The sequence below is a fragment of the Neomonachus schauinslandi genome, chromosome 11, assembly GCF_002201575.2.
Source record: "Neomonachus schauinslandi chromosome 11, ASM220157v2, whole genome shotgun sequence".
Taxonomy (NCBI): Eukaryota; Metazoa; Chordata; class Mammalia; order Carnivora; family Phocidae; genus Neomonachus; species Neomonachus schauinslandi.
In genome coordinates this window covers 26,787,654-26,810,547 of record NC_058413.1, presented here as the reverse complement: position 1 = coordinate 26,810,547, position 22,894 = coordinate 26,787,654, and the positions used below count along the sequence as shown (strand labels likewise).

Genomic DNA, 22,894 nt, shown 5'->3' with positions numbered 1-22,894 from the left:
AGAGAGGGAAGCAGACTACCTGCTGAGCAGGGAGCCCCAACACAGGGCTCAGTCCCAGGACCCCAGGATCACAGCCTGAGCCCAAGGCAGATGCTTAACCAACTGAGCCAACCAGGCACCCCTAGATTGTTTTAATATAAAGCATGATTGCTATGATGATTTGAAAAGCAGATAAAATGGTAAGAATATTTTGAAAATAACAGCTGGCTATTTAGTTGTTTATTATTAAAGAATTTCAAATTATATTCAAAATGAGTAGCAAAAGAATAAAGTTAGACTCCTACCTTACACTATGTACAAAAATTAATTCAAAATGGGGGTATCTGGGTGGCTCAATCAGTTAAACATCCGACTGTTGATTTCACTCAGGTCATGATCTCAGGGTCATGGTATTGAGCCCTGCATTGGGCTCCCCATTCGGCAGGGGTCTGCTTGAGGATTCTCTCCTGCTGTCCCTTGCATGCTCTCTCTCTCTCAAATCTTTTTTTTTAAGATTTTATTTATTTATTTATTTGATAGAGCACAAGCGGGGAATGGCAGCGAGAGGGAGAAGCAAGCTCCCCACTGAGCAAGGAGCCTGATGCGGGACTCAATCCCAGGACCCTGGGATCATGACCTGAGCCGAAGATAGATTCTTAACCAACTGAGCCACCCAGGCGCCCCCACAAATAAATAAGTCTTAAAAAAAAAAAAAATGTTCAACATCATTAGGTAAATCAGATCAAAGCCACAGTGAGGTACCATTTCACACCTATTAGGATGGCTGTTATAATAACAACACAGGCTGTAAGAAGTATCAGCAAAGATGTTGAGAAATTGTAATCCTTAACCATTGCTGGTGGGAATGTAAAATGGTACAGCCATTTTGGTTGGCCATTCTTTAAAATGTTGAACATGTTTGAGTTGTCATATGATTAAAAAATTCCACTCCTAGGTATATACCCAAGAGAAAACATACATCCACACAAAAACTTGTTCACGATTGTTCATAGCAGCATAACTCATAATAGCCAAACAGTGGAAACAACCCAAATGTCCATCAACTTATAAATGGCTAAACAAAATGTATGTCTATACAATGGGATATTGTTCAGCCATAAAATGGAATGAACTACTGTTATATCCATTTTGTAACATAGATGAACCTTGAAAACATTCTACTGAGTGAACAAAGTCACAGAAGGCCCACATAATATGATTCCATTTTTGTGAAATGTTTTGAGTAGGCAAATACATAGAGACAGAAAGTAGATTAGGGATTGCCTGGGGTTGGATGGAGGGGGATATGCAGAGTGATACTAATGGGTACCGGTTTATTTTTGAGGCAATGAGAATGCTCTAAAATTACATTATGGTTCTGGTTGCATAACTTGAATATTCTAAAAATGCACTGATTTGCACACTTTAAAAGGATGACCTTTAAAGGTATGTGAATTACATATCAATAAAGCTGTAATTTTTTTTAAAAATTTAGAACAAAATAAGAAAAATGAGAAACTTAGGGATAAATTTAACAAAATACTTGCAAGAATTTTGCACTAAACACCACAAAAGACTGCTGAGAGAAATTAAAGACCTAAATAAAATATACTCATGGGTTAGAACACTCAGTACTTTTAAAATGGTAGTTTTCCCCAAATTGATGTATATATAGATTCAGTGAAATGTTTTTTGTAGAAATTGACAAGCTGACTCTAAAATTTGTATGAGAATACCTGGAATGGCCAAAGTAAATTTGAAGAACAAGATTGGAATTTTGTACAACCTGAATGAATCATTTATCAGGCTGTGTGTTATTGGCCTAAGAACAAACATATTGATATAGCAAAATAGTTAAGAAGAGAACCACAAATATATGGCTAGTTGATTTTTTTTTTAAGAGATGCCATGGCAATTCAATAGGTAAAAGATAGTTTTTTCAATATAGAGTACTGGGACAATTGCATACCCAAATTTTTAAAAAATGAATCCCAAGACTTACCTCACACCATGTACAAAAAATTAATTCCAAATGAATCATAGACCTAAATGGAAAAAGCAATACTATAAAACTTCCAGAAGGAATCAGAAGAGAAAATCTTTGAGCTATTGGAGTAGACAAAGATCTCTCAGCAACAACAGCAAAAATACAATTCATAGGGGCGCCTGGCTAGCTCAGTCAGTGGAGCATGCGACTCTTGATCTTGGGGTTGTAAGTTCGAGCCCTGGGTTGGGTGTAGAGATTACTTGAAAATAAAATCTTAAAAAAAAAATGGTTCTAGGGGGCCTGGGTGGCTCAGTCGTTAAGGGTCTGCCTTCGGCTCAGGTCATGATCCCAGAGTCCTGGGATCGAGCCCCGCATCAGGCTCCCTGCTCCGCGGGAAGCCTGCTTCTCCCTCTCCCACTCCCCTTGCTTGTGTTCCCTCTCTCGCTGTGTCTCTCTCTGTCAAATAAATAAATAAAATCTTTTTAAAAAAAATTTTTTTAATGGTTCTGTTCTGACTACATTGTTATAAGGATGAAAGCCACAGAGTGGGAGAAAATATTTGGAAAACATATATCTCACCAAGGATTTGATTCTAGAACAAATAGGCAAAATCTGAAACTCAATAATAAGAAAACAAACAACCCAATAAAAAATAGGCAAAAGATTTGAGTAGATATTTTACCAAAGATTTCTGCATGGTAGACAAGCAAATGATGCTCCTCATTCTTATTTATTAAGGAAATACAGATTAAAACCACAGTGAAGGGGCGCCTGGGTGGCTCAGTCATTAAGCGTCTGCCTTCGGCTCAGGTCATGATCCCAGGGTCCTGGGATCGAGCCCCGCATCGGGCTCCCTGCTCGGCGGGAAGCCTGCTTCTCGTTCTCCCCCTCAGCCTGCTTGTGTTCCCTCTCTCGCTGTCTCTCTCTGTCAAATAAATAAATAAAATCTTTTAAAAAAATAAAAAGAAAACCACAGTGAAGGAGGCGCGTGGGTGGCACAGTCAGCTAAGCAGCTGACTCTTGTTTTCAGCTCAGGTCATGATCTCAGGGTTGTGAGATTGGGCCCCACATGGGGCCCTGCATTCAGCATGGAGTCTGCTTAAGGACTCACTCTCCCTCTCTCTGTCCCTCCCCCCTCAAATAAATGTTAAAAAAAAAACAAACACAATGACGTACCATTGCACACCAGTTAGAATGGTTAAAATTTTTAAAAAGAAAAGAAACAATTTACAAATTGATAATACTTAGTGCCAGTGAGGATGCAGAGTCAGACCACATACATTACTGGAGGAATGCAAAAAGGATAGCCACTTTGGAAAATAGGCAGTTTCTCTAAAGTTCAACATTACCATGTAACTAAGCCATCCCCCCCTAGGTATTTAGTCAAGTGAAATGAAACCTTATTTTCACACAGAAACTTATGCACAGGTTTATGGCACCTTTATTCAGAATTGCTAAAAACAGGAAAGAACCCAAAGGTCCTTAAACTTTTTAATGGGTTTCAAAAAAGCACTAACCTCTGATGCGTCCATATAACAGAATGCTGCTCAGCTATAAAATGTAATGAATTACTGATAAAATAAAAACATGGATGAATCTCAAAGACATTAAGCTAATTGAAACTATCCAGACACAAAAGGCTACATATTAAATGATACTATTCATTCGGCATTTTGGAAAAGGCAAAACTATAAGGACAGAGAATAGATCCTTGGGAGATGGTGGGAAGAGTTCACTACCGAGGGGCAGGGGGAATCTTTTGTAATGATGGGACTGTTCTCTCCCTTAGTTTTTGCAGTATTTATGTACTTATCCAAACTCACTGACCTGTACACTAGAAAGGGTGAATTTTATTGTATGCAAATTATACCTTAATTTTTGAAATTTAAAAAATGAATCTTTACCCTTATCTCAAAAAATTTATAGATCTAAATGTAAAAGTTAATCTTTACCCTTATCTCAAAAAATTTATAGATCTAAACATAAAAGTTAAAACGTTAAAACTTGAAGAAAATGTAGGTAAATACATCAGTGACTTTATAAAAAAAAATATAATCAGGTGATTCAAAAATTAAAACCTTGTTAGTCAAACTCAGAAGCAGAGAGTGGGATGGTGGTTGCCAGAGGCTAGGGGAACGGGGAAATGAGAGTTGTTCAAAGGTTATAAAGTTTCAGTTCAAGATGAATAAGCTCTAGAGATCTGCTGTAGGATGTAGTGCAGGTATCACGTGCTTTGTTAAGTGGAGAGATCTCATGTTAAATGCTCTTACCACAATAAAACTAACTGATGAAAGCTTTTTATTTAAAGACACTAAAAAATAAAAAGGCGAGCCATTCGATTGGAAGAAAACATTCACAGTACATACATCTGACAAAAAATGTAGATCCAGAATATAAGAAAAACTCTTAAAACCCAATAGGAGAGCTAACTAAACCCGTTTTTTTTAAAGGCAAAAAAATGGAACAAACTTGACAAGAGGAGCTGAAAGAATAGCCTATCAGCCTATAAGAACATGCAAATTAAACCACGATGAGATACTACTATACCTACCTAGAATGGCTAAAATTAAAAAGACTGATGGGGTGCTTGGGTGGTGCAGTTGGTTAAGTGGCTGACTCTTGGTTTCGGCTCAGATCATGATCTCAGGGTCATGGGATTGAGCCCTGCGTCGGACTCCACGCTAAGCACAGAGTCAGCTTGAGATTCTCCCCCTCTCTCAGCCCCTCCCACTCATACTCTCTCTCTCTCTCTCTTTCTAAAATAAATAAATAAATCTTTTTCAAAAAGGAAGACTGAAAACATGTCATGACCAGAATGTAAAACAAAAATGGAATGTTGATTCATTACTGATGGTAATGTAAAATGGTACATGCACCTATTTTATGACCCTGTAATTCCACTCCTAGATATTTAACTTAAGAGAAATGAAAACATATGTCCATGAGAGACTTGTATACAAATGTTCCTAGCAGGGAATATAGTCAATAATATTGTAATAACGTGTGGTGACAGATGGTAACTACATGTGTCATGGTAAGCATTTCATAATGTGTATAATTGTTGAATCACTGTGTTGTACACCTGAAATTCATATGTCAACTATACTTCAGTTTTTAAAAGTCTACAATGGGGCGCCTGGGTGGCTCAGTTGGTTAAGCGACTGCCTTCGGCTCAGGTCATGATCCTGGAGTCCCTGGATCGAGCCCCGCATCGGGCTCCCTGCTCGGCAGGGAGTCTGCTTCTCCCTCTGACCCTCCTCCCTCTCATGCTCTCTGTATCTCATTCTCTCTGTCTCAAATAAATAAATAAAATCTTTAAAAAAAAAAAAAATAAATAAAAGTCTACAATGATACATTTTTGAAGTGTAAGATGTATGCACTTTTGAAAAATATGAAAATACAAGTATATATATCATGTACATGAGAGGGAGAAAAGGGGGGAAAGCTCATTTTTATTTTATAGAAGACTGCCTTTTAAATATTAAAAGAATGATGTAATTAGAAAGCTACCAATTCCAGTCTCCAGTGTGATAATTGAATTAAAGATCATTAGTGGATGGTGTCTGAAACCTTTGGCTGTTGGGCATAAGATATTTACAGTCTTAAAGTAACACCTCACAATTGCATTCCAAAGGAGAAAAAGCAACTACATGGAGAGATCTGACAGATGTCCCTTAACCACTTAAAGTTTAGCATCACCAATAATGAGACAGACAGACATGTGCATCCTCATTTGATGCAATAAGAAGTACAAAATATCACTTACGTACTTCTCATGAGGAATCAATCAGACAGAGCCAGAATTTAGGATAGTGTACATTCAGCTGACTTGGATTCCTCAACAACAACAAGTCTGTGCCATGAAATCAAGACAAAAGGGATCTGGGATTAGAGGCACTGTTCTCAATTTAAACAGACATAACCAAGTGGAATTCTGGACTTGATTGGATTCTACATAGAAAGAGCCTTAAGGGGCACCTGGGTGGCTCAGTCGTTAAGCATCTGCCTTGGGCTCAGGTCATGATCCCAGGGTCCTGGGATTGAGGGTCCTGGGATCAAGCCCTGCATCGGGCTCCCTGCTCAGCAGGAGGCCTGCTTCTCCCTCTCCCAGTCCCCCTGCTTGTGTTCCCTCTCTTGCTGTGTCTCTGTCAAATAATAAATAAAATCTTAAAAAAAAAAAAGAAAGAGCTTTAAAAATCCCAAACATTTGGGCAACAATTGGGAAATTGGAATATGACCTCTATTACATACTATTACTGACTTAAAGTTAAATTTCTTCAAGTCTAATAATAATAATTGGCTGTACAGAAGAATGCCTGATTCCTAGGAGATACAGCTGAAGTATTTAAAGATGTAGTGTCATGTCTGCAAGTTATTTTCAAGTGGTTTAATAAAAAAAGTGTGTGTGTGTTTATATCTGTGTATAAAGAAAAATAAAACAAAGGTAAAATGTTAACAATGACTGAGTCTTAAGTAATGGGTATAAATTTTTCATTGGACTATTTCAATTTTTCTGTGGGTTTAAAATAGTCAAAGTAAAAATCAAGGGGAGAAAAAATATCTTGTTCTGAATTACTCTCAAAATGTCCAAACTTGAAATTTTCTAGGTGAGTTATTTTAATTATCAATTAATATGAGTTATCTGATATTCCATAGAATGTTAGAATTAGAGGATCTTAAGAGATTATTTTGTCTAGTCCTTCATTCACACAGATGAGAAATTTAGTCTGACATTAATTAAGTCCCTTACTGAAATCACACTGTAAGCCAGAGGTAGAACTCGGACAATGAACTGAGCTGTCCCGTTTTTCAGGATATTGCTCTTCCTACTGTACCCTGTCACTTCTCTCCCAGTAAAAGGCAGTCAAGTTGAATTAAGGAAAATACTACGCATCATAATTTTTCTTCCTAGTGTATCATCAGTATATTTTCCCCATTTTGACAGTGTTGTCATACTGTGTTTGATCTATTGATGTGTAGGTCAGGAATTTAGTCAAAGACTTCTGCTACTTTTGATAATTGCTCTCCTAGAGATGTTTTGATCCTGTTGTTTGAGCTATGTGTTTTTGGTCACTTATTTTTTATTATCCTTTAGTTTAAGCTATGAAGAAGGACATCCCTCACACTCTGAAACAGATCTCCTTCAGAGACAGACTTTTGCAGCCTCTCATCAGCTTCCTGGATACGCTACCACACCTCAGGCAACTGGTAAAAATGCTCTTATAAAACGAATCTGGCTACATTTAGTGATTAAGAAGAAAAATCAGTTTTCACATATTGGGCTATGAATGTGGGCAGGACGTAATGGAGCCGTGGGAAAAGTGAAAATGAAAATGAAATCAAAAGCTTTGTCTTTTACTGATAGAGAATATCTATATAATTGGTGAGGAGATCTTTTTTCATAGATCTTTGGGGATTTTAAATTATAACTATACTTGGTCAAATTAGTATCTGTTTGCTATTTCAAAACAGTATAGGGTTGTAGAGCTTTTGGCCTCAAATTTCAGAGATACCTTTTTAAAATAACAATTTTATATTAATACATATTTTTACTTGATGATCTATTTTATCTTCAAATGTAGGTCTTTCTGGAATATTTGATACTAGTGTGAACAGCGCCAGCACTAACACTAAAGAATCTTCAGTGATGAACTTTCTGTCTGCTGTTGAATCCCGAACTGCTCAGGCTGCTTCTTCAGGAACTACTCTTTTACCACAATTCAGGGCTCCATCCTGGCAGACAGGTGATTCTTTGTTTTCAGAATTTTTAAGTCCAGATGAAATACTGATAAAAATACACTTTTTATGGCCTTGTCATTATGTAGTGTGGCTGAGAGTAATTACTGACTTTTCAGCGAACTTTAAAACCTGGAATTTTTCACAATTTTACATGGGACAGAATTCAAATTTATCACTCTGATGAAAACTAACAAGTTAGAAGAAGGTAATTATTAAATATAAACCCTAGATATATAGTTCTTATCTGGCAATTTAAGTTAAGGTTACTTGTCTACTTAATAGAAGCAAACATTCAGTTTCTTTTATTTTTCCATTTCAGTTTTATTGAGATCTAATTGACATATAAAACTGTCAGATGTTTAAAGTGTTGTGGTGATTTGCTGTGCATTACCTTGTGAAAATTCCCCCTCCATCTGGTTAATCCATCACCTCACATATTTATCTTTTTTTTTTTTTTTTGGTGAACAATTAAATTCATTTATCTTCGTGACTTTAGGCTGAGTAGGTAGTATAGTAAAAAAAAATCTTGGGACTGATTTCATCATTAGAGTTATGTAACATTATCCAGAATTGAACAGATCACATCACTATTTAGTAAAGGCCAGTATAGGCTGATACTATTGTATTTACCCTATTTATATATACATTCCATTTTTCAACTATTTCTCCCCCAAAGTTATTTGTATCTGTTTTTACCTTTTTCAGGGTGACAGGAAATTTAGGTGGTTTTTTAAGGTTTTGTTTTAAAGAATAAGAAACGTCATAGCATATTTGAGGAGATATTTTAAAGTAGTAGCGGTAGGAAATAATACTTTATCATTCTGCTGTAAATTCCGTTACATGAATTTATATTACATGAATTAATTCCATTAATAGAGCTTTTCAATATGATCCAAGGAGATAATGTTTTAGTGTGACATAAAAGAGAATATTATAAAACAAAGTAGTTTCATTTTTTGCTTCCTGGAATAATTGTACATTATATATATTTAGTTAGATTTTCTTTTTTTTTTTTAAAGATTTTATTTATTTATTTGACAAAAATAGACACAGCGAGAGCGGGAACACAGGCAGGGGGAGTGGGAGAGGGAGAAGCAGGCTTTCCGTGGAGCAGGGAGCCCGAGGGAGGGCTTGATCCCAGGACCCTGGGACCATGACCTGAGCTGAAGGCAGACGCTTAACGACCGAGCCACCCAGGCGCCCCTTAGATTTTCTGTTCCAGTTTCTATAATTGTATTATTTTAAACATAAATTTTAAGTGTTATTCATTCTTTTCAGTGCAACTATATTATTTTCTGTCTTCATAGTACTAATACTTTTTTGGCATTTAATGGGAAGAAGTGAGAGAAGGTTTTTGAAAGGGCCAAAGAATCTTTTTTCCCCTATTTTTCTAAATAAAAAAATTATTTTTTTATTTATTTTTTTTTTTTTAGAGAATGAGAGACAGAGAGCATGAGAGGGAGGAGGGTCAAAGGGAGAAGCAGACTCCCTGCTGAGCAGGGAGTCCGATGTGGGACTCGATCCTGGGACTCCAGGATCGTGACCTGAGCTGAAGGCAGTCGCTTAACCAACTGAGCCACCCAGGCGCCCCCAAAAATTATTTTTTAATTTAAAGTTTTTTTTTACTTTATTTGACAGAGATAGAGACAGCGAGAGAGGGAACACAAGCAGGGGGAGTGGGAGAGGGAGAACAGGCTTCCCACAGAGCAGGGAGCCCGATGCGGGACTCGATCCCAGGACCCTGGGCCTGGGATCATGACCTGAGCCGAAGGCAGACACTTAACAACTGAGCCATCCAGGTGCCCTAACTAAAAAAATTTTAATGGCAGTTCACTAAAAAACATGTAAACAATAATAAGGTCTACAAAAGGGAAAGTGATAGTTCCTTACTACAGTCCCACTTTTGTAGAGAAGAGTTAACAGTTTGATATTTACTCTTTTTTTGATACCTTTGTATATCAAGACATATATATCCACTTAATCAGTGTTTATAGCAATAGTATTAATCAGTTATGCCATAATTATTTGATCAATCCTGTGTTGATGGACATATGGGTTGTTTCTACTTATCAGCACACACAATAACTATAAAGAGTATCTTGTACAAATGTTTTTGTCCACTTATTTCCATAAAATAGATTTCTAAAAGTAGAACTTTGAGATCATAAGAGTATACGTTAACTTTTGCTATATGTGGCTAGAATGCTTTCCTGAAATGGTAATAAATCTCCTTGACAATACTAATTTCTGATCAGCCTTTTATGATAAGCATGCATCTATTATCTTGGGAATTTGTTCACAGGAAGCCGAAAGTTGAAATCCAAGATATTTTTAAGTGTGTATATATGTATATATACATATATATATGTATGTGTTTTAAGGTTTATTTACTTATTAGAGAGAGAGAGAGTGCATGGAGGGGGAGGCAGAAGGAGAGAGAGAATCTCCAGCTGACTTTCACTGAGTGAGGAGCCCATTGCGGGGCTCAATTCCAGGACCCTGAGATCATGACCTTAGCCAAAATCAAGTCAGACGCCTAACTGAGCCACCCAGGTGCCCCCAAAATGTATATATTTTGATAAAAGAAACTTTGCAGTATTAACCTCACTGTTTATTTTTAGATTTATTTATCATGTTAAATGTAGGCAGTTTGGGTTTAATTTTAATGTTATGAATATTTTAGCTTGTCTGATGCTATTGCATTGAGATTTCAGGATAAATTAATCACTAGAGATTATGTACATTTTTTTAAATTTTATTTTATTATGTTATGTTAATCACCATACATTACATCATCAGTTTTTGATGTAGTGTTCCATGATTCACTGTTTGCGTGTAACACCCAGTGCTCCATGCAGTACGTGCCCTCTTTAATACCCATCACCAGGCTAACCCATCCTCCCACCCCCCTCCCCTCTAGAACCCTCAGTTTGTTTCTCAGAGTCCATAGTCTCTCATGGTTCGTCTCCCCCTCCAATTTCCCCCCCTTCATTTTTCCCTTCCTACTATCTTCTCTGTCTCTCTTTTTTTAACATATAATGTATTATTTGTTTCAGAGGTACAGGTCTGTGATTCATCAGTCTTAACATAATTCACAGTGCTCACCATAGCACATACCCTCCCCAATGTCTATCACCCAGCCACATTTTTATTTTAATTTTCAGGTGACCTTATCTAACATATATAAATTCATTTATATAGATGGGAATTGCTAATACCTTTGTAATTTTGTTTTTGCTTTAAGAAAGCTAGCTGTTTTAAGGCACCTGGGTGGCTCAGTCAGTTAAGCAACCAACTCTTGGTTTCAGCTTAGGTCATGAGATCAAGTTCCGCATTGTATTCCATGCTTAAGGTGGAGTCTGCTTGAGACTCCCTCTCTCCCTCTGCCCCTGTGCCCTGTGCTCACTTGCTCTCTCTAAAATAAATAAATAAATCTTAAAAAAAGATTCTTCCCCTCCGCCCCCCCTCACCCACACGCACACCCACTCTCTCAGAAGTAAAAATAAAAAAAGAAAGCTAGCTGGTTTTGAAATGTAATTTTTGAAATTAACACACAGAACTAATTTGTCAGGCTTTTCAGTCTTGGAGATTTTAATGGGTTAAAGGTTATGTTAAGTCTCTACTATGAAGACGTGTGTGTGTATTTGTGCTGTAATTGCATAAATTTTTTTGTTTTCTCTTCCTAGGTATGCATTCCTCAGCAGCAACTGAGCTGTTTGTTACTGGACCTTTGCCAACCACTGGAACACTTCCACCCTCTGCCCTCTCTGCTTATCAGCATCCCACCACCTTCAGCAATAGAAACTTTGCTACCACCTCACCTTTGGTGCTTCAGGATTCATCTTTTAACACTACATCAAATGGAATTTTAAATCCTCACGACCCTTTGCTACAAATCAAGACTTCCCAGGGAACTGTTCCAACTGCTTTGGCATTTGAGCGCCTGGGCAGTTCTGCGTTAAGTAACAGCATACCACCTCAGTCTTCAACATACCGCTCAGCTCAAGAGTCTGCACCCCATCTTTTACAACCTCAATTTAGTTTGTTGCCTTCAGCACTTGGGGGAGCCCAGCAAACTCCTCAAGCCTACAGTTCAACTCTCTTTACTAGTTCTACTGCTTCCATTGAAAGAGCTCTTCTTCGAGAATGTAGTGTTATTAAACACCATCAGCGGCCTTCAGGTACCCAGTCTATTCAGGCACAACTGACTGGTTCACAGCATTCCTTACATAGCTATCTATCAAATGCAAGTGTAGTTAATTTTCAGGAAACAAGCAGGCAGTCATCTTTATCCTGTAGCCCGATCGGAGATTCTACTCAGGTGAGCAATGGAGGATTACAACAGAAGACCTCCCAGGTGTCAGTGGATCTTGCTCAGTCTTACTCATCTGCAATTCCATCATCAGGGTTTCCTCCTTCTACCACAAAAGTAAAAAGCTGTTCTACGAAACAACCACTAACGTCAACTAAGAACCCCAAACCTCAAAGTATAATTCCTCCTGTGCAAACATTAAGCTATTCCAAACCTTTACATAATCCAAGTTCTGTAATATCGGGCCAAGCACAGATTTATTCTACAGCGCAGCTACCAAGCCTTTTATCAGTCAGTCAGTCCCAGAATTACGGCTTAGGACAGCCACATAATGTGCCATCTATTGTTCATTCACAGGTGTATAGGTCCAACAAAGTCGAGAAGTTGCCATCCTTATATAAAACATTGACTTTTTCTGGATCATCTCAGACTATAACTTCTGAAAATCAGACCCTTAATTATTCCTCTAATCAACAGGAAGTATTATCTTCAGTTACAAATGAGAACTACCCTGCTCAAACGAGAGATCTATCTTCAGTTAGTCAGTCTCAAAGTTATTCATCTAGTCATTCTCAGGGTTTATCACCAGTTAGCCAGACACAGGTTAGTTATTCATCTCAGTCACAAGTATTGTCAGTTGTTAGTCCCTCAGAAAGCTATGCTTCAGGGCAGTCCCTAACATTAACAGCCCCTTCTCTTTCTTACTCTTCCGCCTCTCGGGCTCAGAATTTGTCAGATTCTAGTCCAAACCAGAATTATATTTCTATGCATTCTTCCCAAAATGCTCAGACTCAAGGGTCATCATCTCCCCAGTCCCAAAAGTTTTTGCCTGCTGTCCAGTCATCATCTTTTGCATCCTCTACCCACTGTCAGACATTACAGAACAACATACCTTCCCCTGATCCAAAGTCTTATGCTGAAAGAAAACTTGACTCAAATGTGTATACATCTTCAAAGCAAGAAGAGGATTTTCCAATGCAGGAGTTACAGGTATTACAGCCACAAGTATCTCATGAGTCATCAACCCAAAGGCTATCTGATGGAGAAATTAATGTTCAAGAATCAGCTTATAAGGTGTCAAAGGCAGAGGACAGATATTCTCAGAGTGTGATCAGAAGTAATTCTCGTCTTGAGGATCAGGTTGTTGGGATTGCCCTACAAGGGTCAAAAAAAGAAGAAAGCATGGTTGGTTCAGTGACACAACTTACCCAACAAATTGGCCAAGTCAGTGCAGCAACCCTTGATATTAAGAAGGCAACTAATTTAATGCAAACACCACAAATAAGATTGAATGCTAAAGACCTCACCCAGCAGCATGCCCTTATACACAAGGTACATGAAGCCAAGGTCCAGGAGCAACATGATCAAATAATCAATGCTTCATCTCAGATTCAAATTCCAAATCATTCTTTAGGGCATGGCCATCAGGCTTCTCTTCCTAATACACAGGTTCTTTTAGATTCTGCCTGTGATCTACAAATTCTTCAGCAGTCAATACTGCAGGCAGGTTTAGGACAAGTAAAGGCATCTTTACAAGTACAGCGTGTTCAAAGTCCTCAACAAATAGTCCATCCTTTCCTTCAAATGGATGGTCATATTATTCAGACCAATGGTGATCATTCTCAGCAGCAACTCCATCCTCAGACTTCTGAAATCATGAAAATGGACCTCTCTGAGTCTTCAAAACCATTACAACAACACCTAACAACAAAGGGCCATTTTAGTGAAACAAATCAACATGATTCGAAGAATCATTTTGTTTCTCTTGGATCAATATGTTTCCCAGAGGCAATGCTTCTCAGTGATGAGAGAAATATTTTATCAAATGTAGATGATATCTTAGCAGCTACAGCAGCAGCTTGTGGGGTTACTCCTTCTGATTTTTCCAAGTCAACTTCAAATGAAACCATTACAGCAGTTGAGGATGGTGATTCTAAATCTCATTTTCAACAGTCATTAGATGTTGGACATGTGACTTCAGATTTTAACTCCATAACAACTGCAGTAGGAAAGCCACAGAATATAAATGATATTTCCTTAAATGGAAATCAAGTCACTGTAAACCTTTCACCAGTACCTACCCTCCAGTCAAAAATGACCCTTGATCAACAGCATATTGAAAATGGTCAAAATAAAGCATCTAAAGTAATTTCACCAGTGGTTGGACCAAGTCATGAAGCCCAGGAGCAAAGTTCTGGCTCATTCAAGAAACAGTCTGCCACCAATCATGAATCGGAAGAGGATAGCGAAGTTCCTATTGATAATACATTAAATAATAACAGAAACCAGGAGTTTATTTCTAGTAGAAGTATCAGTGGAGAGAGTGCTGCATCAGAGAGTGAGCTCACCTTAGGGGGTGATGACAGCGGTGTGTCGGTGAACCCAACTAGAAGCGCACTTGCACTGTTGGCCATGGCCCAACCTGGGGAGGCCGTTGGTGTCAAGATTGAAGAGGAAAACCAAGATTTAATGCATTTTAACCTGCAGAAGAAAAAACCTGGAAAGGGGCAAATGAAAGAGGAAGACAACAGTAATCAGAAACAGTCAAAAAGAACTGCCCAGGGCAAACGCCAGAATCCAAGGGGAACAGATGTGTATTTGCCATACACCCCTCCTTCCTCAGAAAGCTGCCACGATGGTTATCAGCACCAAGAAAAAATGAGACAGAAGATCAAAGAAGTAGAGGAAAAACAGCCAGAAGTCAAAACAGGATTTATTGCCTCTTTCTTAGATTTTCTGAAATCCGGGCCCAAGCAGCAGTTTTCCACTCTTGCCGTCCGAATGCCCAACAGGACTAGACGACCAGGGACCCAGACTGTTCGTACACTTTGTCCCCCACCGCTTCCAAAGACTTCTTCTACGACACCCACACCGTTAGTGTCTGAAACTGGGGGTAACAGTCCATCAGAAAAAGTCGATAATGAACTTAAAAACTTGGACCATTTATCTTCATTTTCTTCTGATGAAGAAGATTCTGGAGTATGCAGTCATGATATTTATAAAAGCACCTCTACGACCTTAAATACATTGGATGCTACTTCTGATAAAAAGAAGAAAACAGGTAAAGTTTTCAATTTTAGATTCATAATTAGGGCTTTCCACTATTTTTATGCTAATAGACTGGGTTTGAAGTTTTCTTAGCTTGAAGCAGGTCTAGATAAATTTTCAGGAAAAATGCATAGGTGGGTATTTTAGATACCTATTTTTTTTTAATGCTCCTTCCCTGTAGGAAAGTTTTGGGGTTTAGGTTGAAAACTTCTGTTTTTTTTTTTTTACTTTCTACCACATGACACATAATTTACATAGTTTGTATCCAGACTTCTCTAATCTGAGACATCTTGAGGTGGCTTTATGGATATGAGGCATTGTATTGGGGGCCCTTTTGTAGTATAAACTGGCATATTTTCTTGGTATGTCAGTTTTACCTGAAGATTAATATTTTACTATTAAACATGGTTATATTATGTGTAGCATGCACATGAATATAATTAAGATAAAATTTAAAAATTTTGTGTAGGCTCCAGACTATGTCGCCAAATCTTTGGGTGTGTGTTTCACTTTACTCTGTAGTTAAGAGAACATTTGGAGGAACTGTTTTAAGAAGCACTGCCTCATGTCAACTATTTTAAGGAATATGGTAAGGAAAACACTTATAACAATAAAATAGCCCCCACCTCTGTGCTAGGACCTAGTAGCAATGTTGTGAGATATGCACTGTTATCTCCAATATATAGATGGTATAGCCAAGAGTAAATGAATTGTGCAGGTCCCTACAACTAGTAAGTGACACAGCTGGAGTCTGCACTCAGGTTTGTCTGGTGGTAGAGCCTATATTCCTGCCTACCGCTTTTGTATAAATAAAGTGGTGCTTTCAGAGTTAAACCTTGTTTTGTGATGTACTTCCTAGCTTCTCTCTGGACTCAAGACACTGGTATCCCCCAGATATCTGTTAATACATTTCTAAAAAATTCTCATTTTGTTGTACAGGGAAATTAGTATAATGGGAAGTCAATGTTAGAATCAAAGACATTATGGATGTGGCTAATCCTAGTAAGGTTTTATACTCCTTTTTCCCCAATTCAGGGCGCTTTGCAATCATTATTTCCTCTTTCCATTTGTAGAACAAAGCTTTTGTAATTTGTGTTCTAAAATACGAATCTAAGACTAGTTTCTTCCAGACAAGTGTTATTGCTTCATTTGTACTTTTAATCATCACCATCAACCCAGTTCTTAGTATTAGGTCTTCGAAGTTCTCTTGCTACCATTGCCACTGCCTCCTGTGGAAGAACTCATCTCTTGCTTCTGATTAGAATCCCTCACACCGGTAACATACTTCTTAGTGCTTCCGGGGAAAAACATTAAAATAGTATGTAAAAATTCTCCCTTTCCATATTTTACTTTCTGGTTCCATTCTTTCCACTTTTCCTCTTCTGTAATGACTGAATTCCTCATTGTTCCTGGCACCTGTAAGCCCAGTTCACAATCATCTTTGGACAAGTTCTTCTCTAGCTAGAATGGCCCCTCCATTTTTTTTCAGCCTAACAGACACTTTGTTACCTATGAAGACTTATCTTCAAAATCACTTTGTGGAAGTTACTCCAGGCAGAATTCCTGCTTATATCCTCTGAATTCCCACAGCCCTCAAGTATCTCTGAAAGATAAATTTAAATTTAAATTGCAATGAGGTCTAATTTATCCCTTTTCCTTTTATGATTTGTGCTTGTGTCCTAAGAAATCTTTGCCTAACCTATGATCACAAAAATGTTCTGTTTTCTTCTAGAAGTTTTTAACTTTTGCATTTTACATTTAGGTCTTTGATCTCCACCCCCCACCTTTTTAAAGTAAGCTCTGCACCCAACATGGGGCTTGAACTCACAACCCCGAGATCAAGAGTAGCATGCTCTACTGACTGAGCCAGCCAGGCGCCCCAAGTCTGATCCATTTTTATTTTATTTTTGTGTAAGGTGAGGTATGGGTTGAAGTTAATTTTTTGGCATATAGAAGTCCAGCTTTTCCAGCACCATTTGTTGAAAAGAATCCTTTCTCCTTTTATTGCCTTTGCATCTTTGTCAAAAAATCAGTGGACCATATTTGTATGAATCTGTTTTTGAACTCTCAATTCTTTACATTGGATCTATGTGTTTATGCTTTCAGAAATACCACACTGTTTTAATTGCTGTAGCTTTACAGTAAGTCTTACAAAAGGGTAGTTGTGAGTCCTCCAAATTTGTTCTTTTTCAAAACTGTTTTGCCTATTCTAATTCCTTTCCTTTTCCATATAAATTTTCAAATCAGTGGTATTTACCAGAAAAGAAAAAAAATCCCACTGGAATTATGACTTTGATTTCCTTGAATATATAGCAATTTGAGGAAATCTGAACTGTTAACAATGTACTGAGTTTTAATAATTCATGACTTTCACTAGTCTTTTATAGTTTGGGGCAAATAGAGCCTGCATATGATCTATAGTTAGAGATATAGATCCTAAATATTTTTGGTGCTATTTATTGTAAATGATACTTTTAAGAGTTTTCAAATTCCAATTATTTATTGGTAGATTATAAAAATACAGATGATTTTTTAAATATGTTGATATTAAATCCTTCAAATCTATGCAGTTGATTTATTCTAGGGGGCTTTTTTAAGATTCCTTAGGATTTTTTAATGTAGGAAATTATGTCATCTGCACATAAGGATAGTTTTATTTTTTCTTTTTCAATCTTACACTTTTTCATTCCTGTCTTAACACACAGGAATAACATTCCTATACAGTGTTTAGTGAAAGTGTTGAGTGTTGACATCCTGAGCATGTTCTTGATCTTTGGAGGAAAGAAATCAACCTTTTGCCATTGAGTATGATGTTAACTGTAGGGTTTTTGTAGATTTCTTATCACATTAAATAAATTCTTTACATTTCCTAGTTTGCTAACGGTTTTTATAATGAACAGAGGTTGAATTTTGCCAAATGCTTTTTCTTCATCTGTTGAAATGATTGTGTAGTTTTCTTAGTCAGTCTTTCAATATGGTGAATTACATTAACTGATTTTCAAATATATTCATGGCCTTGCATTCCCAGGATAAACCCCAACAACTGTGATATATTATTCTTTTTTATACATTGATGAATTCAATTCTCTAAATTTTTTGCATCCATCTTTGCAGTGGATATTGGCCTGTAGTTTTCCTTTTGTAATGCCTTTGTTAGATTTTGGTGTCTGGTTATTGCTGACCTCATAAATGAATTGGGGACTGTCCCCTTCTTTTCTCTTTTCTGCAAGGGATTGGGTAGTACTATTTCTTCCACAAATGTTTGATTGAATTTGTTAGTGAAACCATCTGGACCTGGAGTTTTCTTTGTCAGAAAGTTTTTTGCTGTGAATTCAGTTTCTTTGATATGGAACTATTCGCTTTGTCTGTTTATTCTTGACTGTGTTTGGTAGTTTGTATCTTTGAAGGAATTGGTCTATTTTATCTGAGTTGTCAAATTTATGGGTATAGAGTTGTTGGTAGCATTTCCTCATGTTGGTGATTTGTGTCTTCTCTTTCTTGTGGTCAGTCTGGATAGAAGTTTTTTGATTTTATTGATTCTTTTTCTCCTTCGTTGGCAATTTCATTGATTTTTGCTGTTCTCATTATTTCCTTTTTCCTGCTGGATTTAGGTTTATTATGCTCTATTTTTCTAGTTTCTTGTGGTAGAAGCCTAACTTGTTAATATGAGACCCCTCTTCTTTTCTGCTATAAGCATTTAATGTTATAAACCTCTCTCTAAACCTTGCTTTAGCTGTGTCTCACAAATTTTATTTTTATTATTTTTATTTTCTTTCAGTACTCTTTGATGCTTCCTCTTTGATCCATGAGTTATTTAATTTTCAAATAGTTGGGTATTTTTGAGATACCTTTCCTTTATTGATTTCTACTTTGTGTAATTTCAGTTCTCTTAAATTTGTTAAGGTTAGGTTTATGGCCCAGAATATGCTTGATATTGATTAATGTTCCATATGTACTTTAAAAGAATGTATATTCTGCTGGTATTGATTACATTTAATGTAATTATTGATATAGCTAGATCTTCCATTTTATTGTTTTCTGGTTTTCTCCTTTTTTTGTTTCCTCTTTCCTGTCTTTCTAAAACACATTATTTGAACTTTTAGTATTTCATTTCTAAATTTATCTCTGCTTTTTCTGGCTGTATCTTTTTGTATTATGCTTCTAGTGGTTGGCCTAGTGATTACCATCCACTTAGAATTAATATTTTTATGATTTTAAGTAAAATGTCATAGCCTAACAACCATACAGGTCCCTTTATGTTAACCTTGCCCTTATGTTACACATATTTTGTCCTATGTATATTATATCTATCTACATATATTGAAACTCCTAATAAAGGTGTAATTTTTTTTTTTTTAAGATTTTATTTATTTGACAGAGAGAGCACAAGCAGAGGAAGAGAGAGAGGGAGAAGCAGGTTCCCTGCTGAGCAAGGAGCCCGATGTGGGACTCGATCCCAGGACCCTGGGATCATGACCTGGGCCGAAGGCAGACGCTTAACCGACTGAGTCACCTAGGCGTCCCTAAAGGTGTAATTTTTGCCTTCAACAGTCAAATATACTTTCGGGGGCGCCTGGGTGGCTTAGTCATTAAACGCGTCTGCCTTTGGCTCAGGTCATGGTCCCAGGGTCCTGGGATCGAGCCCCACATCGGGCTCCCTGCTCGGCGGGAAGCCTGCTTCTCTCTCTCCCACTCCCCCTGCTTGTGTTCCCTCTCTCGCTCTCTCTCTCTGTCTAAAAATAAAATCTTAAAAAAAAAAAAAAGAAAAACAGTCAAAAATATGCTTTCAGTAACTTAAGAGGAAGAAAAAAGCCTATTATATTTACCTAGGTATCTATAATTTCTGTTGTAGTTCCTTTATTCCTGATGTTCCAAGTGTCCCTCTGGCATCATTTCCCATCAGCCTGAAAAACTTTTCCTTTTCCAAGGCTTTTTCTTTTTCTTTGGTTTTCAGCAGTGTAATTGTTTATCTGGGTAGGGCTTATCCTGCTTGGAGTTCATAGAGTTTCTTGAATCTGTAAAATGTATGTCTTTTATCAAATTTGAGAAGTTTGGGGACATTATTTTTTCTGTACCAATCTTTCTCTTCTTATGGGACTCCAGTGACACAAATGTAAACTTTTTGATATTGTTCCTGAAGCTCTGTTCATTTTTTTTCCAATCTTTTCCCCTCTGTTCTTCAGATGTATAATTCTTATTGGCCTATGTTAAAGTTCATTGATTTTTCAGGCTTCTCAATTCTGTTATTATGGTCCCATCCAGTGAATTTTTTATTTCAGATATATTTTCAATTATAAAATTTGTCTTTGGTTCTTTTTTTTAGTTTCTCTTTTTTTTTTTTTTTAAGATTTTATTTATTTATTTGAGAGAGAGAGTGAGAGAGAGAGAGAGCACAAGAGGGGGGAGCGGGAGAGGGAGAAGCAGACTCCCCGCCGAGCAGGGAGCCTGATGCGGGACTCGATCCCGGGACTCCAGGATCATGACCTGAGCTGAAGGCAGTCGCTTAACCAACTGAGCCACCCAGGCGCCCCTAGTTTCTCTTTTCTCTACTGAGAATTTACATACTTCCATTCATTTTAAAAGTATGTCTACTGGGCCCCTGGGTGGCTCAGTAGTTAAGCATCTGCCTTCAGCTCAGGTCATGATCCCAGGATCCTGGGATCGAGCCCCGCATCGGGCTCCCTGCTCAGCGGGAAGCCTGCTTCTCCCTCTCCCACTCCCCCTGCTTGTGTTCCCTCTCTCACTGTGTCTCTCTCTGTCAAATAAATAAATAAAAATCTTTTTTAAAAAGTAAAAATAAAAAAAATAAAAGTATGTCTACCTTACTTCATGGAGCATGGTTATAATAGCTGCTTTCAAGACTTTGATAATTCCAACATCGGACTCATGTTAAGAGTGGCATCTAGTTTCCCTTTAAGAATTGGTCACATTTTTCTGGTTCTTTGTATATTTAGCAATTTTGGATTGTATCTTGGACATTTTGAGTACTATACTGTAAGACTCTGGGTTCTATTAAAATCCTCTGGAAAATGTTGATTTGTGTTGTTTTAGCAGGCAGTCAGACTACAAATTCTGTCTCATCTTTGAGTGGTGGTTCCGTTGTTGGTTCAGTTTTCAAAGTCTTTGCTCTGCTGCTTTGGATCTATTTCAGTGCTTAGTGCAGAACTTGGATGAAGGGTAGCCTTTGTTATAGTTTAGATCTCGAAGGCTTCATTATGATAGTTTGGATCTACTCTGCATAAGTGCAGTTTAAGCATGAAACTGGGATTTGTATGTGTTCATACACAGAATTAGCGGATACCATTCTCCAGCTGTTTCCTCCCTGGGAATTTCCCATACTACCCAGCTCCCTGGGTTCCCTTTCCTTAGGCATTTGGCTAGAAAACTGGAATTTTTCTTGGAGTTTTAGCTGCTGGTGCTTTGACACAATTATCTGCAACTGGGGCCTAAGGCAATATAGCGGTAGAAGACAAAAAATAGGGAATCCCGCTAGACTTCCTCCCCCAGCTTTACTGAGATATAGTTGACTGTGTAACTATATATATATTATATATGTCCTGTAACATTCCCTGCACTCTTCATGCCATAGTGGCCCTGTTGCCAGGTTCCTCTGGAATGCCCAAAAGACAGGCATTCGGTCACGGCTGAAGATGTCTGGTTCGCCACTGCAGCATTGCAGCTTTGTGACTTGGGTTGCCCTTGGGGCAGGGCTGGGAGAGAGAAAAGAGAAGAAAGAAAAGGCATTTGCCCCCCACATTCTTCACCTTGCACGGGGCTCTTTTCTTTACTCTTCTGTCTGGAAAAACAGATTTTCTTGGAGTTTTTGTTTTCTGTGCCCTGTGCAGTTCTTCATCGGGGTCACCCTCTGGTCAGTGCTAGGTGATAAGAGAGGAAAGAAATAAGAAACATCTCCATATAAAATCCAAATCAAAACCTCAATGAGATACCACCTCACACCAGTCAGAATGGCTAAAATTAACAAGTCAGGAAACGACAGATGTTGGCGGGGATGCGGAGAAAGGGGAACCCCCCTACACTGTTGGTGGGAATGCAAGCTGGTGCAGCCACTCTGGAAAACAGTATGGAGGTTCCTCAAAAAGTTGAAAATAGAGCTACCCTACAACCCAGCAATTGCACTACTGGGTATTTACCCCAAAGATACAAAAGTAGGGATCCGAAGGGGTACATGCACCCCGATGTTTATAGCAGCAATGTCCACAATAGCCAAACTGTGGAAAGAGCCAAGATGTCCATCGACAGATGAATGGATATAGAAGATGTGGTGTATATATATACAATGGAATATTATGCAGCCATCAAAAGGAATGAGATCTTGCCATTTGCAACGACGTGGATGGAACTGGAGGGTATTATGTTGAGTGAAATAAGTCAAACAGAGAAAGACATGTATCATATGATCTCACTGATATGAGGAATTCTTAATTGCAGGAAACAAACCTGAGGGTTGCTGGAGTGGGGGGTGGGGTGGGAGGGATGGGGTGACTGGGTGATGGACACTGGGGAGGGTATGTGATCTGGTAAGCACTGTGAATTGTGCAAGACTGTTGAATCTCAGATCTGTACCTCTGAAACAAATAATGCAATATATGTTAAGAAAAAAAATGAAGAAGAAGAAGAAGGTAGCGGGAGGGGAAGAATGAAGCGGGGGAAATCGGAGGGGTAGACGAACCATGAGAGACGATGGACTCTGAAAAACAAACTGAGGGTTCTAGAGGGGAGGGGGGTGGGGGGATGGGTTAGCCTGGTGGTGGGTATTGAGGAGGGCACATTCTGCATGGAGCACTGGGTGTTATGCACAAACAATGAAT

At 38.0% G+C, this 22,894-nt stretch overlaps 1 protein-coding gene across 1 annotated transcript in view; it reads left to right on the top strand.

Annotated features, from left to right (window-relative positions):
• Positions 1 to 22,894, top strand: part of QSER1 (glutamine and serine rich 1) — a 78,565-nt gene that overhangs the window by 27,907 nt on the left and 27,764 nt on the right. The window contains exons 2-4 of the mRNA XM_044919301.1: positions 7,062 to 7,174; positions 7,549 to 7,710; positions 11,392 to 15,078. Of these exons, the coding sequence (XP_044775236.1) occupies positions 7,062 to 7,174; positions 7,549 to 7,710; positions 11,392 to 15,078 (3,962 nt within the window). The remainder of the gene's footprint in view (positions 1 to 7,061; positions 7,175 to 7,548; positions 7,711 to 11,391; positions 15,079 to 22,894) is intronic.